Source organism: Mobula birostris, chromosome 7, assembly GCF_030028105.1.
Source record: "Mobula birostris isolate sMobBir1 chromosome 7, sMobBir1.hap1, whole genome shotgun sequence".
NCBI lineage: Eukaryota > Metazoa > Chordata > Chondrichthyes > Myliobatiformes > Myliobatidae > Mobula > Mobula birostris.
Genome location: NC_092376.1, coordinates 24,658,158 through 24,676,877, shown reverse-complemented (window position 1 = coordinate 24,676,877; position 18,720 = coordinate 24,658,158). Strand labels below are relative to the sequence as shown.

At 43.1% G+C, this 18,720-nt stretch overlaps 1 protein-coding gene across 2 annotated transcripts in view; it reads right to left on the bottom strand.

Moving 5' to 3' along the window:
• Positions 1-18,720, bottom strand: part of atp10a (ATPase phospholipid transporting 10A) — a 437,297-nt gene that overhangs the window by 108,578 nt on the left and 309,999 nt on the right. For both annotated transcript variants that reach the window (XM_072262735.1, XM_072262733.1), the window contains one exon: positions 2,614-2,720. In XM_072262735.1, coding sequence (XP_072118836.1) covers positions 2,614-2,720 — 107 coding nt within the window. The remainder of the gene's footprint in view (positions 1-2,613; positions 2,721-18,720) is intronic.

The following is an 18,720-nucleotide window of genomic DNA, read 5'->3' as shown; positions in this document are numbered from 1 at the left end:
TGATACTGCCAACTTAGCGTTCATTGTTCTAAAATAATTAAAAATTGAATCATCTTAAGAATGGCTGTGGGGAGTCTTCTCAATTACCAATTTAAAAATAATTCAACCTCTGTGCAGCACCATATTCAATCACACCTAATGGTGCCCTGCATCCATTCTGGGGATGCTCCAGACAATGAAAGGCAGTGTGGTAGTGTAGCAGTTAGCATAATGCTTTACAGGGCCAGTTATCAGGATTTGATTCCCTTCACTGTCTGTAGGGAGTTTGTATGTTCTCCAGGCGCTCAGATTTCCTCCTGGATTCCAACGAAGTGTGGGTTACTAAGTTGTGGGTATGCCATGCTGGCACTGGGAGCATAGTGACACCTGCAACTTGCTCCCAGCACATCCTCAGATTGTGTTGATCTTCAGTGCAAATAATGCATTTCACTCTATGTTTCGACAAATATATGACAAATAAAGCTAACCTTTAATTTTTAAATTTTTAATCTTTACAATAGGAAATGGCAAATGCAATTTATTTACCATAGTACTGTGCGCTAGTGAATCCGATGAAAACACTCTAATCAGGGATAGCCTGATGAACACACCAATCCATAGACTTCACTGACAGGCTGGAATGAGGTAAGTACCATTTCTCTGCTGGTGGAAGCAATTAAGGGTTGCATTGCCTTCCGAGATGACACCGGGTTAGTACCCCTGGCACATCATTAGAGGCAACTCTGTGGCACAAGTGAAGTCGAATTGATCAAATACTGCAGAGGAGTCAAAAGCTCTTCTGCTGTGGGACAATGGAGCAAGGACAAGTGAATGCTGATGGAAGAACTGCAGGAGAGTGCTAGTGAGATGGGTAAATACGGTGGAATTCTGTGCATCTAAACGTCACAAAAGTTTCATGCAGAAATTTATTTCAAGAAGTTATTCGGTGGGGAAAAATAGGTAGCATCTGTGGAAGCAAAAGAATAGCTGACATATCTGGTTGAGACCTGCACCACCACTGAGGCAGGGTCTTGTCACAACGTGTCGGCCTCCACGGATACTGCCTGGCCTCTAGCAGTTTGTTTCCACTCCAGATTCCAACATCTGCATTCTCCTGTATCCTGATTAAATGGGTAGGCCGCCTCAGTAGTGGAGGATAACCACACCAGGACCCTCAAGGAGAGCTTCTATCCCACTGTTATCAGACTCTACAATAAGATGGACTGTTGACCTCAGAATCTTCCTTGTTACGATCCTGCACTTTATTGTCTACCTGCCCGCAATTCCTCTGTAGTTTCTACACTTCATTTTACATTGTTCTATTTCAACGCACAGTGTAATGATTGCATTGCACAAACAAGATGCATGACACATTTTTTTACTGTATTGCCGTACACGATAACCAAAAGTTGATGTCTCAAAAATGCAGCATTCATCATTAAGGACCCACCATCCAGGACATGCCTTCTCTTTATTACTACCATCGAGGAGGAGGCACAGGAGCCCGAAGATGCACACTCAACATTTTAGGAACAGCTCCTTCCTTTCTACCATCAGATTTCTGGATGGACAATGAACCCATGAACACTACCTCACTACTTCTGCTTTCTTTTGGCACTACTTATTTATCTTTTTTGATATATATTTATTATAAGTTATAGTATATTTCATGTATTGCACTGTACCACTGTATTGCACAAAGCAATAAATTTCACAAGATTTTTGGGCACTTTATTGAGTGCATCTGCTCATTAATGTAAATATCTAATCAGCCAATCATGTGGCAGCAACTCAATACAGAAAAGCATGCAGGCATGGTCAAGAGGTTCAGTTGTTGTCCAGACGAAGCATGAAAATGGGGATGAAATGTGATCTAAGTGGCTTTGACACTGAAATGATTGCTGGTGCCAGACAGGATGATTTGAGAGTTCCTAACATTTTTTAGGCTATGGACCAATACCATGAATCAAGGGGTCTGTGGACCTCAGGTTGGGAACTGCTGCTCTGGAGATTACAGAGAATGGTGCAAAAAACAAAAAATTCATCCAGTGAGAGGCAGTCTGTCTGCGAAAATGCCCTGTTAATGAGAGTTCAGAGGAGAATGGCCAGACTGGTTTAGGCTGACAGGAAGGTGACAGTAACTCAAATAACCACATGTTACAACAGTATTGCGTAGAAGAGCACCTCTGAACACCCAACATGTCAAATGAGATGGGATGTTGCAGCATATATATCAGAAATTCAGTGGCCACTTTCGGTATCTCCTGTACCTAATAAAGTGGCTGCTGGGTGTATTTCAGTGACGATAAACCTGTTGCTTATTCTGATCAATATCTGTATCACTGCTGATAGGTATGTTGGTTTCTTCCCTTTTATTTCATAGGTGTCAAAACGGTTCAAATAAATTTATAGGAAACAACATGGAATCAACTTGGTGCAAAGAGATCAAAATCATGAGTTATTGCAGTCATAACAAACAGCGGGTAAACGTAGCATGGAATGGTTTTAATGCGTATTTGACAGTTGGCATGGACTCTGTGGGTCAAATGGCCTGGTTGCCTACTGCATCACTCTCTATTATACTAGTCTGCCACAGAGCAAATGGATTCTTAAGGCTTGCAAAAGAACACCTACCCGTTTGGCAATGCAGAGTGTCCGCAGTCCATCTGTAGCATACTGGTTTAGGTAATTCTGGGTTTTGTTCCGAATTTTCCTTGTGCGTTTGCCTGTGGTGGTTTCTTCTGAGTTGAAAAGAGGGAAAAAAAAGATAAGTTAAAATCTGCAAGATAATAAAACAATTGACATGCTGTGCAGTTGCCAAGAAACCTCAAAACATTGTAAAAATGATTAAAGATGCTTAGACAGGTCACAACAAATAACTCAAGAAAATTATCCCAGATTAATGCATTGTACATCCAAGCAAATTAGAAATGCTCTTCCTGGAGGAGGATTATTGAATATTTCTCCCCCTTCATCTAAATTAGTTATCCCGTTGCCATGGGCATTCACTTTCATTTGGAGGAACAGACCTGTGGCTCTGCCTGTTTTCTGTTTGATCACCCTTTTGAGGCACATTTCTGATGGAGCATGCTTGTCTTGGCCATCTGTCTAACCTCATCTGAGGGCAATGTGCAGCACCACAAACTTTGTTGAGATGCCAAGTTTTCACTGGCCTCAGGGCTTTTGGGCAACAAGGACTTGCAACTCATAACATCAAAATACTGTATGACAAATGAACTCTTCTCGGGCTTGGTTATCCTCCAGAAGAAGAGTTAACTTGTCATGTTCACCAGGAAAGCACTAGATCCTTTTTCAAGATACTGTATGTTCCACACTTGATCAATCAACCACACCCAAAATGCTGGAGGAACTCAGCAGGTCAAGCAACATCTATGGAGAACAATAAAGAGTTGACATTTCAGGCTGAAACCCTTCATGAGGACTTCAATCAAACAAGTATAATTAATACACTTGTACAACAACTTTAAGTCTGCTTATTTCTAAGGTACATGTGTCACAGTAAGTAACGGCTGCCATATCGAAACTTCTTTACATCTTTCAGATTGCAAATATGGTTGGAAGAGCTCTAGCACAAGAATATTTATCTGACATTAAGTGTTGAATATGGTCTTTTGGAGTGTGTCTAATCAGCTGCTTGTTTTTCCATTTAAGATGTTGTCAATACATCTCAATTTAATTTGATTTTAATGCTGCTTATGCAGGTTTTAGATCCAACGTTACAGATGAATGACATTTATGATCAAAGTTAAGCTGCACTGGAACTTAGCTTCAAGTGAATTGCAACAGACATTGGTGACTATCTCTGACAGTTTACCAAACTACTTCCATTTACTTCATTGATGTTCTCTTCATGTTTCTAAATCAATGTTCAGCAAAAGCACATAACTTCAGGTAAAAAAAAAACCTCAAGAGATCCATCAACTCTCAAATGCAAATGATAATTATTCAGATGAGAATGATTATTTTGAAAAAAATTGTTCTTTTCATTCATCTGATCGTGAACACTTCATTGGTTTTACTATTTTGCCATAGAGGGAGTACAAAGAAGGTTCACCAGATTGATTCCTGGGATGGCAGGACTTTCATATGATGAAAGACTGGATCGACTAGGCTTATACTCTCTGGAATTTAGAAGATTGAGGGGCGATCTGATTGAAACGTATAAAATCCTAAAGGGATTGGACAGGCTAGATGCAGGAAGATTGTTCCCGATGTTGGGGAAGTCCGGAATGAGGGGTCACAGTTTGAGGATAAGGGGGAAGCCTTTTAGGACCGAGATTAGGAAAAACTTCTTCACACAGAGAGTGGTGAATCTGTGGAATTCTCTGCCACAGGAAACAGTTGAGGCCAGTTCATTGGCTATATTTAAGAGGGAGTTAGATATGGCCCTTGTGGCTAAAGGGATCAGAGGGTATGGAGGGAAGGCTGGTACAGGGTTCTGAGTTGGATGATCAGCCATGATCATACTGAATGGCGGTGCAGGCTCGAAGGGCCGAATGGCCTACTCCTGCACCTACTTTCTATGTTTCTATGTTCTCACTGTTTTCACCAACTTGGGCTTCTAACCAACCCAGCCCAGACAAATGAGATAATTGAACAGTCTTCAGTCCTCTTTGTAACTTGTTTGGCAACTTTGGGCCTGTACTCATTGGAATTCAAAAGAATCGGGGAGGGGGGGTGCGGGGGGGGGGGGGGAGGGGAGGGGAATCTCATTGAAACCTACCGAATCTTGAAAGGACTAGACAAAATGAATATGGAGAGGATGTTTCCTATGGTGGGGATATCCAAAACTACAGGGAACAGCCTCAAAATTGAAGGATGACCTCATAGAACAGAGGTAAGGAGGAATTTTTTTTAGCCAGAGAGTAGTGAATCTATGGAATGGTCTGCCACAGACTGCGGTGGAGGCTAAGTCTGTGGATATATTTAATGTGGAAGTTGATAGTTTCCTGATTGGTCAGGGTATCAAAGGATATGGTGAGAAGGCAGGTGTATGGGGTTGAATAGGATCCAGGATCAGCCATGATGGAATGGCAGAGCAGGCTCGATGGGCTGAATGGCCTAATTCTGCTCCTATGTCTTATGGTGTGGTATTCTTAAAGCAAAATAAAGGAAAATTTATCTGTATTAATGGCATCATTGGTAAAGCTAATCTAAAATCAAAAAGCTAAGACTTTCTAGGTAGACCTTTAGGGGTCAAAAAGAGACACAAAATGACTACAGACGCTAGAATCTGGGTCAACACGCAAGATGATAGAGAAACTCAGCAGGTGAGGCAACATCTATAGAGAGACAGTCAACTCTTTGGGTTGAGACTCTTCACCTGGACTGCCAGTTGGTCTGCTGAGTTCCTCCAGCATCTTGTGCATTGTTCTAGACCTTCAGGGGTGTTTGTTTAATAGTTTATCTGTTAAAACTGAACTCCTTCCAAAGTGCAATGATGTTGATGACTTATATAGGAGATTGCAGGTGCAGAAATCTGGAGCAACAAACAAAGCAGTGGATGATCTCAGCGGGGCAGAAGCTGCACCTGATGGACAGTCGACGTCTTGGTTCGAGAACCTTCCTCTGGACAGCAAGAAAGAAGGGAGGCGGCCGAAACAAAATGGAGTGAGGAGGTGGAACAAGGGCTGGCAGGTCTAGACTATGAGGAATCACCCCGAGTCTGGGAGGGGTGTTAATGAACAAGTGAGAGGGAATAGATTACACTGGAAGCCTGGGACTGATGAGATTGCTCGGAGACGAAAATAGACTTAAAGAGTGTAGATAAACGAGAGCGAAAATGATCAAACCCAGAGGAGATCAGTTCTTATTGACAGTGTTTTGCTAGCTATTAAAATGAATATCTCTACATATAAAATTCAGTGCACACATGTTGTTGTCACCGGGCAAAAAATTGTACAGCACAAAATTTTTGCACACACTGGTCATTACAAATTAGAGGAAACATTGCTTATGGGTTGCCCCAGCACATTCTCAATTGACTCAAAACATTGCATTTCACTGTATATTCCAATGCACATGTGACAAATAAAGCTAATCTTTCTAAATTAACAGCATCCCCCCTCCTGATAACGGTTAAAGTGTTCTCTTTGCGACTCTAGACCAGGGGTTCCAATCCTGCTCTAGACTGTAGGCACGTTCAGCATTTTAGTAGGGATCATGATTGCTGATCATGATTGCTATTCATCCACTCTGATGAAAGGTCACCTACCAACATGTTAACTCTGATTTCTTCTTTGATTCCTTATTGGTTTGCAAGTACAGCAGGATTTGGTTTGCAGGTGCACCAGGCCATCAAGAAGGCAAATGGAATGTTGGTCTTCATTGCCAGAGGGATTGAATTTAAGAGCAGGGAGATTATGCTGCAACTGTACAGGGTATTGGTAAGGCTGCACCTGGAGTACTTTGAGCAGTTCTGGTCAATATACAGGCTTTGGAAGCAGTGCAGAGGAGGTTCACCAGGTTGATTCCAGAGATGAGCAGGTTAGACTACGAGGAGAGATTGAGCCTGGGACGGTACTCGCTGGAATTCAGAAGAATGAGAGATCGTATAGAAACATATAAAATTATGAAAGGGATAGATAAAGTCAAGGCAGGAACGTTGTTTCTACTGATAAGTGAGACTAGAACTAGGGGGACATAGCCAGATTCAGGGGAGTATTCAAGGGAGTAGATTCTGTGAAATTCCCTACCCAATGAGGCAGTGGAGGCTACCTCAGAAGATATATTTAAGACAAGGTTGGATAGATTTTTGCTCAGTAGGGGAATTAAGGGTTATGGGGAAAAGGCAGGTTGGTGGAGAAGAGCCCATGGCCAGATCAGCCATGATCTTATTGAATGGCGGAGCAGGCTTGACGGGCCAGATGGCCTACTCCTGCTCCTATTTCTTGTGTTCTTTTGTCTTCTCCACAGATGCCAACTCACTGAGTATTCTCAGCATTTGCTGTTTTTGATTAAATATTTCAACTAAAACTTAAGTTTTCCACAACCAGGTTCCCACAGCGCAGGGGTTCCCAATCATTGTTTGATCATTGCCCAATACCATTGAGCAAGGGGTCTGTGGACTCCAGATTGGGAGCCCCTGATATAAGAAGAATATCTGAATCGATATCAGGCCATATCATCATTTAGACTTAGTGCATTTCTTTCATGTGCAGTGAAGTGAAAGTGATACACCAATTATAAGTGATGATATGGCCTGATATACAGCCAGTTGCTCTTTGAGGAGTATTTGCAAAGACCAAGATTTACTACAGATAAATAAATTGCTTCTGGTCGTACTGTACCTTTGCGCAATTTTTTCTCTAAGGCCGATCTTCAAGATTGAGGATGTCTCCAGTTTTATGGGTTTGCGATAATTAACGAGGACAATGTATGAAATGCAGATTTTACTGAGCTGGGAAAGGTGATGGCTGACAGACAAGTGAGTAATTTGTGAGGTGGTGTGCTCTTTTCACCATTTATCAAGTATACTCAACTATAAAATACAGGTTTACTCTTGGCTATAATTCTGCCAGAGCAGTGTTTATGTTGAGTGTTCTATGATGTGGAAAAATCATCAAATTGACACTCTGGTTCTGCTTGATTCTGACAGGATTGTGACTATTGAGGAGCGCACAGAAGCCCTTGATAAATGGTGAAAACAGCAAATGCTGAGAATACTCAGTGAGTTGGCATCTGTGGAGAAGACAGAAGAACATAAGAAATAGGAGCAGGAGTAGGCCATCTGGCCCGTCAAGCCTGCTCCGCCATTCAATAAGATCATTACTGATCTGACCATGGGCTCTTCTCCACTAACCTGCCTTTTCCCCATAACCCTTAATTCCCCTACTGAGCAAAAATCTATCCAACTTTGTAAAAAATCACTACCTTTTAAATTTGGAGGTAAAAGCACTACCAAATAAACCAAAATCCAAAGTATGGGCACAAGAGTTTCTGAGGATGCTGGAAATCTTGAGCAACACACACAAAATGCTGGAGGAACTCAGCAAATCAGGCAGCATCCTTTGACACCCTTACAAATTAAGAACCTATCGACCTCCGCTTTAAATATACCCAGACGACCTCCATAGCTATATGTGCCAATGAATTCCACAGATTCACCAGCCTCTGGCTACTCAAATTTCACTTCATCTCCATTATAAGGGGACATTCTTCTGAGGCAGTGCTCTCTGGTCCTAAACTCTCTGACTACTGTAAACATCCTGTCCACAATCTGTTCTATGTAGGCCTTTCAATATTCTGTAGATTTCAGTGAGATACCCCTCATTGTTCTAAACTCCAGCAATCATAGACCCAGAATAATCAAGCATTCCTCATGCATTAACTCTTTTATTCCTGGGATTATTCTTGTAAACGTCTTTTGGACCCTCTCCAATGCCAGCATATCCGTTGTTTTTTAGATAAGAGGCCCAAAAATGCTCACAACATTCCAAATGCGGTCTGACCAACGTCTTATAAAACCGTCAGCATTACATCCTTGCTTTTATATTCTCGCCCTCTCGAAATGAATGCCAACATTGCATTTATCTTCCTCACAGGACTCAACCTGCAAAGTTACCCTTTAAGAAATCCTGCACCAGGACTCCCAAGTCCTTTTACACCTCTGATTTCTGAATGTGCTCCCCATTCAGAGAATAGTCTATGCCTTTATTCCTTCAACCAGACACTTCCTTCTACTGTATTCTACCTGCTACTTCCTTGCCCATTGTCCCCTGCGGACCCCCTGCGTCCTCAACATTACCTGCCCATCCACCAACCTTTGTATCATCCACAAACGTGTCCAGAAAACCATCAGAGGATTGTGAAATTAAAAATTGACATACCGAGCTCCTTGAGAAATCCAAAAAGGGGCAGATGGCCCTCTATGCCAAGAGTTTAATCTGTTTCCAACACTTTTACTAATCACCCAGGCATCCAAAGACGCGACACCAGTGCCATTGCACTCCTTAATTCTAAAGAAGTGATTTCACTCCTAAGCTGTGAGATATAAAAATGTGCAGATACTTTCTGCTGAAAAGAATAATGATGGACTGACAATGCACAACAAGCTTTTGATCACCGTTGCTATCGACAACGGTACAGGTGGACATTTCAAGAAGCTTCAGAAGGAATGCTGTTGCGAGGGCAATAACAATTACCCAGGAACTGAACATGGCATGCCGGGACAGCTTCTATACGCCCTTCAGTATGCTTTGTACTAATGATTATGTTAAGAAGATTTGATGTCACCATGGTGACTTCAGGGATGGAGTCTTCACATTTTTCAGGTTATCTGATGACACAGAAACCTCAAGCGATGCTGCTGCACTGTATCAGCATTATTGCTAGAAGAAAAACTTTGAAGGGCTGTGATGATTCATTCAAAGTTCAAAGTACATTTATTATTGAAGTATGTATACTACATGCAACCTTGAGATTCATTGCCTTTCCGGCAGCGACAAACAAAAAACCCAATAGAACCCATTAAAAAAAGAATCTGTCAAACCCACAATGTGCAGAAAAAACAATTTGTGCAAACAATAAAAATAAGCAAATGACATTCAGAACTGAATTTCACAAAAGTGAGTCCACAGCCTTGAGGCCAGCCATCACTGCAGCCGGTCCAGGAGCCCGTTAGTAGCAGGCCAGAGCCTCAGAACAGTGCAGAGACGGGTAAACCTTGCCAAGCAATGCGCTGAACCGCCTTTCCCTCACCTCTGGACCTGATACACTGACCTTTTCAATCTGGCCCAGCGCTCAAGTTGTCCAAACCTCGGGTCAGGCTGAGGAACAGAGGGTCATGGATGAAGCATGACACATATACATTCAGTATCCATACTGGACAGCAGACAAGGATAGCCAATAGACAATAGAAGCAGGAGTAGGCCATTTGGCCCTTCGAGCCAGCACCACCATTCACTGTGATCATGGCTGATCATCCACAATCAGTACCCCGTTCCTGCCTTCTCCCCATATCCCTTGACTCCACTATCTTTAAGAGCTCTATCTAACTCTTTCTTGAAAGCATCCAGATAATTGGCCTCCACTGCCTTCTGAGGCAGAGCATTCCACAGATCCACAACTCTCTGGGTGAAAACATCTTTACTCAACTCCGTTCTAAATGGCCTACCCCTTATTCTTAAACTGTGGCCTCTGATTCTGGACTCCCTCAACATCAGGAACATGTTTCCTGCCTCTAGCATGTCCAATCCCTTAATAATCTTATATGTTTCAATCAGATCCCCTCTCATCCTTCTAAATTGCAGTGTATACAAGCCCAGTCGCTCCAATCTTTCAACATATGACAGACCCGTCATCCCGGGAATTAACCTCGTGAATCTACGCTGCACTCCCTCAATAGCAAGAATGTCCTTCCTCAAATTTGGAGACCAAAACTGCACACAATACTCCAGGTGTGGTCTCACCAGGGCCCTGTACAACTGCAGAAGGACCTCTTTGCTCCTATACTCAACTCCCCTTGTTATGAAGGCCAACATGTCATTAGCTTTCTTCACTGTCTGCTGTTTCTGCATGCTTACTTTCAGTGACTGATGAGCAAGGACATCTAGATCTCGTACTTCCCCTTTTCCTAACTTGACACCACTCAGGTAGAAATCTGCCTTCCTGTTCTTGCCACCAAAGTGGATAACCTCACATTTATCCACATTAAACTACAATTGCCATGCATCTGGCCACTCACCCAGACTGTCCAAGTCACCCTGCATTCTCAAAACATCCTCCTCACATTTCACACTGCCACCCAGCTTTGTGTCATCTGCAAATTTGCTAATGTTACTTTTAATCCCTTCATCTAAATCATTAACGTATATTGTAAATATCTGTGGTCCCAGCACCGAGCCGTTGTGGCACCCCACTGGTTACTGCCTGCCATTCTGAAAGGGACTGGTTAATCCCTACTCTTTGTTTCTTGTCTGCCAGCCAATTTTCTATCCATGTCAGTACCCTACCCCCAATACCATGTGCTCCAATTTTGCCCACTAATCTTCTATGTGGAACCTTATCAAAGGCTTTCTGAAAGTCCAGGTACACTACATCCACTGGCTCTCCCTTGTCCATTTTCATAGTTACATTCTCGAAAAATTCCAGAAGATTAGTCAAGCATGATTTCCCCGTCGTAAATCCATGCTGACTCGGACCAATCCTGTTACTGCTATCCAGATGTGCCGCTATTTCATCTTTTATAATTGATTCCAACATCTTCCCCACCACTGATGTCAGGCTAACTGGTCTATAATTCCCTGTTTTCTCTCTCCCTCCTTTCTTAAAAAGTGGGGTAACATTAGCTACCCTCCAATCCACAGGATCAAGGATCAACTTTATTCCCCATATACATTTACATGTATTAGGAGTTTGCTCTGGTGTACTGATTAAGGTGCAATATTCAGCAAAAATCAATAAACAATTACAAAGAATAGAGAATTACATAAAAAAATGCAAATATGGAATAAACTGCTGACAAAATAAAAAACACAGCATGTATAGAGGGTGTGGGGCTACCTAGAACGGTTAATCATATTAACTGTCTGCAGGGAAGAAACTGTTAAGATGGCATGAAATTTCTGTTTTAATCAACCGAGAGCACAAATAGCCTAACACAGGAATTCACTGATCACTGGGGAGATAAAAATGAGGATTCTCCGTGCAATGCTACTGTCACCCAATGACAAAAGACTGCATACAAATCCCAAACCAGTTCTGCTGTTGTGAAGGAAAATAGGAGGGAGTCATTGACTGAGGAAAATTAATAATCTTTCTGACAGAAATTTTAATGAAGAGTCCATTACCAGAGTTTGCTAAACTCCCACAGCCCATTTGTTTTTGGTGTCTATGATAGTTTACAGGTTTTCAGCTCAGACTCTGAACATCCACCACCAGCACAGAGAGCACTTTACAAAAATAGAAACTGCAGTCGGTGTCATTATTGTCAGGATGCAAGAATCACTTTGTCAGCTTCCTCAATGCATTAACCCCAGAGACATTATCCTGTTGAAAAATAATCGCTAATTTCTATTTTGTATATTACAAGTTACTGGTCAGACTATCATCTGACACTGCAGGTTCTATGTCAGACCATGATCTTATTTTTGTGGCCAGGAAACTTTTAAGGCATTTTTCCTCAGAAATCAAAATCAGAATCAGGTTTATTATCACTGGCATGTGTTGTGAAATTTGATGTTTTTGTGACACCAGTATAATGCAAAACATAAAAATCACTATAAGTTACAATAAAATTAAAAATACAGTTTATAAAAATATTTCCAGAACAAATCAATTTTCAATATTTTATTTCCTTCTCCTGACACTGCTGCAAACCAAAGTCTTTAGATGTGCCATGGAGAGCATTCTGACTGGCTGCATCACCGCCTGGTATGGATGCTAAAATGCACAGGATCAGAAGAGGCTGCAGCAGATAGCAGACTCTGCCTTTTCCATCATGGGCACAACTCTCCCACCATCGAGGGCACCTCCATAAGGTGTCTCAAGAATGTGGGATTTATTATGTGGGACCCTCACCATCTGCCCTCCTCTTATTTCTACATCGGCAATGAGGTACAGGAGCCTGAAGACCCACTCCTAATCAGATTTTGTAACAGTCCAAGAACTCATGAACACTATATCTATTTTGCGCTATAAATTAATTGATCTACTGATTGTAACATTTGGTGATTTTCAGTACTGCTGTCAGAAAACACCCGACTTCATGATATATGGTATATCGGTGATACAAAACCTAATTCTAATTCTGACTAAATGGCGCTGGTGAACTGGCTTGGTTTTATGATAACCTGGTAGTTTCATTATCATGATTACTGATCCAAGCCTTTCAATTCCAGATTCCTTTAACTGAATAAGAGCCTGTGTCGGCATGTGCATTGCTAATCCAGTGACGCAAATCCAGTGTTACAAACTGAACCCAATCTGCTCATGCTGGATTTGGGAAAACAGTTATTATAGGACTTTCCATGAGGAACAGTTCAGGAATGGGAAACATAAACACAAGAGATCCTGCATTTGCTGGAAATCCAGAGTAACACACATAAAATACTGGAGGAACTCAGCAGGTCAGGCTGCATCTATGCAATGTGACAAGAATACACATAGATAAAGATGTAGCTGTCCTGTGCTGGCACCAGTGGGATCAGCAGTTGGTCTGCCACCTGTCTTCAGGAGAGAGAGATAAGGAAAACAATGGAGCAGCATTTGGAGATGTTAATGAAGGAAGGAGAGCTGGCAAGAGCGGCTCCCCCTTTGAACCCTGAACTGTTTGAAGTGATGGACAGGCGATACCCCAGCAGGGGGATAAAAAGGGACAGGTTTGCTAAGGCAGGACACACACGACACCCGAGGTAACAAGACCCTTGAAGCGGTGCGTCTCCCACAAGTCGGTGGGAAGTACCGGGCCATAGACGCACAGGGTGGAAAGGCACGATCGGCGGGAACCTGGTGTGTGTCCACCCTTGCCTGGGTGGTGGGTTCATCGCAGAGAAACGATCGTATCGGGAAACGGAGGGGTCACGGTCGGTGACCTCAGATGACATCACAAAGGACTCGCCGGAAAGCTGACTGCGAAGGTCTGTGTGGAAGCTGTGTTGAATATTCATTCGTTTTGCTCTCTCTCTCCTTCCCCCCACTGCCCATCACCACGGCAGCGATTACTGTGAACTGAACTGAACTAAATTGAACTGAACTTTGCGTCACTTTGAAACTGGTCATTTACCCCTAGACAACGATAGAGCTTGATTGATCCTGTTATCTTAATTCTGTGTACATGTGTGTTTATCATTGCTGAACTGTTGCATTTATTATCCTTTTGATTAGAGTACTGTGTTGCTTGTTTCTTTAATAAAACTTTCTTAGTCCTAGTAATCCAGACTCCAACTGAGTGATCCATTTCTGCTGGTTTGGCAACCCAGTTACGGGGTACGTAACAGCAAATAGTTAAAACAGTCAAAATTTCAGGCCGATACCCATCATCACGACTGGAAAAGAAAGCATGAACATCAATTTCTCCAAGGTCCGGTAATTTTTTCCCCCTCCTCTTCCTTCTTTTTCAATTCCATACTCTGGCCCCCTCTTACCTCTTTTCCTCACTTGCCTATCACCTCCTCCTTGTGCCCCTCCTCCTTCCCTTTCTCCCATGATCCACTCCCAACTCCTATCAGATTTCTTCTTCTCCGGCTCTTTGTGTTTTCCACCTATCACCTCCCAGCTTCTTATTTCATTCCCCCCTCCCCACCCACCTGGCTTCACCTCTCACCTTCTAGTTTGTCCTCTTTCCACTCCCCCCACCTTCTTATTCTGGCCTTCCCCCCACCCTTCCTTTCCAGACCTGAAGGTGGGCCTCGGCCTGATACCACGACTATTTATTCATGTCCTGCAGGTCGGCTAACACCTATGGAGAGAAATAAACAGCCAATATTTCGAGCCAAGCCTGGAAAGGAAGGGGCAGCAGCAAGAGTGTCAGAAGCCTGTGCCCTCTTCCTTTCCAAATCCGATGGAGGGTCTTGGCCCAAAACATTGACTACTTTGATGATGCCTGACCTGCTGAGTTCCTCCAGCATTTTGTGTGCATTGCTCGGGAATGGGAAATACGATTTAGAAATTTTCAGATCTAGGCAGCACGGTGGAGCAACTAACGGAGCTGCCATTTCACGGTGCCAAAGACCCAGGTTTAATCCCGACCTCCACCATGGGCACTAGCCTCCCCACCTGCTTCACTTTTGCACTCCTTACTTATTTTGTTTATATTTCTTACTGTAACTTATAACAACGTTTTTATGTATTGCGCTGTACTGCTGCCGCAAAACAACAAATTTTATGCCAGTGATAATAAACCCGATTCTGATTCTGGCCCCTGTGACTGTGTGGGTGTTCTCCAGGGGCTCTGGTTTCTCCCTGGATCCCCAGTCCGTACGGGTTACTAGATTACTTGGCCGCACGCGATAAAGTGACCCTGCTGTGGAGGTGAATCAATGAGAACGTGGGGAGAATAAAAGATGAGAGTAATGTAAATGTGTGGTTGGCAGAACATAGATAGTGGGATGGTGGGTGAGTCTCTGTGCTGTACCTCTGTAATTCTATGCAAGCATTTACAATTCGAGATTTATTGAGAAAGAATGCAAACAGGACAGTTTTAAATGTTGAACATTTGAAATGTTTACTTGAGAACCCATAAGTAGATCAACAGAACGAAGACCATCATCCTTGACCTCGAGGGATAGCCATGACGACGACAAAATGTTGAACAGAATAAGCAAAGGGACTGGAAAAGGTGCCCACACAAAACTGCATGAGGTCTAAGTACTTGGAAGTAAAAATTTATGGCATGTGGGGATTACCAGACTTCAGCTGGGAGTGGGGAATAAACCACTGAGTCACATCACACTGCTACCCTCTAGCACTTGATAATATAAACCACGCTGAAAGAGGTTTGAAATCAAATAGCCAACAGTGTTGACTTTACTGGAGAACTATAGGTAGTACTTGGGTTGAATTCTCAAAATTCAAAGTAAATTTATTATCAAAGTACATATATGTCACCACGTACAACCCTGAGACCCATTTTCTTGTTGACATTCACAGTAAATACAAATAAACAATAAAAAAACACGTAAAGTAATAATAATTAAATAAGCAATAAGTATCAAGAACGTGAGATGAAGAGTCCTTGTTGTGAGTCCACAGGTTGTGGGAACAGTTTAGTGCTGGGAGGTTGCCAATCTTTTAATCTACTCCAAGATCAATCTAACCCTTCTCTCTCACATATCTCTCTATTGTTCTATCAAAGATTATCCTGAATGTCCCTAATGCATCAGCTCTACCACCACCCCTCTCCTGCAGTGCACTCCATGCACATGCTGCTCTCTGAGCAAAAAACTTGCCTCTGCCAACCCCCACTTATACTTTCGTCCAATCACTTCAAATTCATGTCCTTTTGCATCAGCCATTTCTACCCTGAGAAAAAGTCTCTGGCGGTCCACTTGGTGTGTGCCTCTTATCATTTGTACACCTCCATCAAGTGAACCAGCACCAAGAGTCCAGATTACAGGATGCAGGTCGACTGACACAGAAGGTAAAGGGTCAATCCACAATTTGGCAACATCACCCAGACACAACAGACACCAATATATACTGGGTTTACTTGTAATCAAAAGCAAACTCATTCCAATCACTAATTATTAAGAATTCACATAGAAAATGAAAGGATTTTGGCAAAAATAGTTCCTTCCATCAATATAACTCAAATCCACTCATCTCTCTGCTGCACAGCTGGGGCCTGTGATGTAGGTTGAGACAGGGTTTGACAGTCATACGTTGCTCAATTCATATAAAATACAACACCCACTAGACTGTTTCCTGTTCAGAAATGCAAACAAAATATTTTCCTTGCGGTTCTGTGTTTTCATTGAACTCATCTTCCAATGCAGAAGTCCTTGTCAGAGATCTTATCTCCATTGTTCTGATAAAATACTATGGAAAATGAATCAGCAAGTGTGTTTTTCCATGTTATAAAAATAGCCATACATATCTTTACTATCTCTCTGAAACAGTCCGCTAACCCTGCAGGCTTCAAGCAGCCACCGTTACGCTGGTGCCCAAGAGGGCAACAATAACTGTCCTTAGTGATTCTTGTCCAGTGGCACCGACTTCAACAATCATTAGTGCTTTGAGCAGCTGGTAATGGATCATATAAAATCCCACATTCCTGCTACGCTGGATCCTTTCCAGTTCACCTACCTCTCGAACCAGTTCACTGGCGATGCCATAGACTTCACCCTCCACTCTGTCCTGTCCCACCTAGAAAATGATGTCTCACATAAGAGAATAAGATATAGGAGCAGAATAAGTCCATTTGGCCCATCGAATCTACTCTGCCATTTCATCATGGCTGATCCCTCTCAGCCCCAGTCTCCTGCCTTCTCCCCGTATCCTTTCATGCTCTCACCAATCAAGAATCTATCAACCTCTGCCTTAAATATACACAAGGACTTGGCCTCCACAGCTGCCTGTGGCAAATAATTCCACACATTCACCACTCTCTGACTAAAGAAATCTACTCCTCATTGCCGTTCCAAAAGAACCCCTCTCTATTCTGAAGCTGTGTCCTCTGGTCTTACACTCTCCTACCACAGGAAACATCCTCTCCACATCCACTCTAACAAGGCCGTTCATCATTTGATAATGAGGTCACTCCTCATTCTTCTGAATTCTAGTGAATACAGGCCCAGATCCATCAAACGCTCTTCATATGACAAGCCGTTCAATCCTGGAATCATTTTCATGAACCTCCTTTGAACCCTCTCCAGTTTTTTTCTTTCTTTTTTTTTTGGCGTGTGCCTGCGTGCTTGTGAGTCTGTGCGTGTGTCCGTGATGATGTCTTTTTCATGGGTTTTACAAGGCGTGCAGTGAGATAGAGACTGTGTGGTGCGCCACTCCTCACACAGACATTTTCGCAGTTTTTTAACCTTTATTTTATGAGGTCGAATTGCGATTTCGACACTCAACTCGGCACGGATGGAAAGCGTACTCGGGAGCGGACCTGACTGGTTTCAAACCCGGGAACCTCCGCTCCCAGGTCCAGCGCTGATGTCATTGCGCCCCCAGCTGGCCCACCCTCTCCAGTTTCAGCACATCCTTTCTAAGGTAAGGGGAACAAAATTGCTCACAACACTCCAAATGAAGCCTCAATAGTGCCTCATAAAGTCTCAATACGCGAGGATGTTGTTCATCGGCTTCATCCAAACACTTAACACAGTCATCCGTCAGAGGCTGGTGAGTAAACTGTCCTCATTGGGATTCAACACCCCTCTCCGTAACTGGATCTTGGACTTCTTTATGGAAAGAACCCAGTTAGTCTAATTTGGCAGCATCACTACAAGCTCCACCAAGCTGAGCACTGGTGTCTCCCAGGGTTGTGTGCTTATTCCACTGCTGACTCATGACTGCATTGCCAGATCCAGCTCAAACTGTATCATCGTTTGCTGATGATACTGCAGAGACTGCTCTCAGCAATAATGAATCAGCATACAGAGAGGAGGTAGACAGGTTTGTCAAATGCTGCGAGAACAGCAACCGGACTGTCAACGCGGACAAGACAAAGGGGATGATTGTGGACTTCTGGAAGGCACAGGTCGCCCACTCTCCATTGCACACCAATGGCTCTGCCGTGGAGAGAGCGAAGAGCAAAGTTCCTTCTGTATACATAATGGATGATCTAACCTGGACCCACAACACCTCCTCATTAGTCAAGAAGGCACAGCAGCCTCTACACTTTCTGAGGAGACTGAGGTGAAGAGGGTCCCCGTCCCCATTCCAACTACTTCCTACAGGAGTAACGTCAAGTGTCTTGTCTGGCTGCATCATTGCGTGGTACAGAAACTACAAGGCCCTACAGATGTCATGGTCCCTTCTGGCAATCCCCCACCTTGCTAGTTACCTCAGGAATCGGGCCTCAATCCCCTCATTGAATTTCCAGTCATTCCCAGGTTCCACTAACTACACACACCTGCTTTCCATCAGAAAATGCAGAATAAAGAACCTGTGATCGCAACAAGGAGCTGCCAGTTCATTGGTCAACTCCAGTGTGAGTAAACCTCGTTTCCTGATTCCTGAGAACTGTTAGTTCTAAATTCCACATTGTTTCCTGGATACTCTATGTGACCCTTGTCTCTGGGCAAAGACTCTCCTGGATACTGGTTCCCTGTTCGCAGCGGT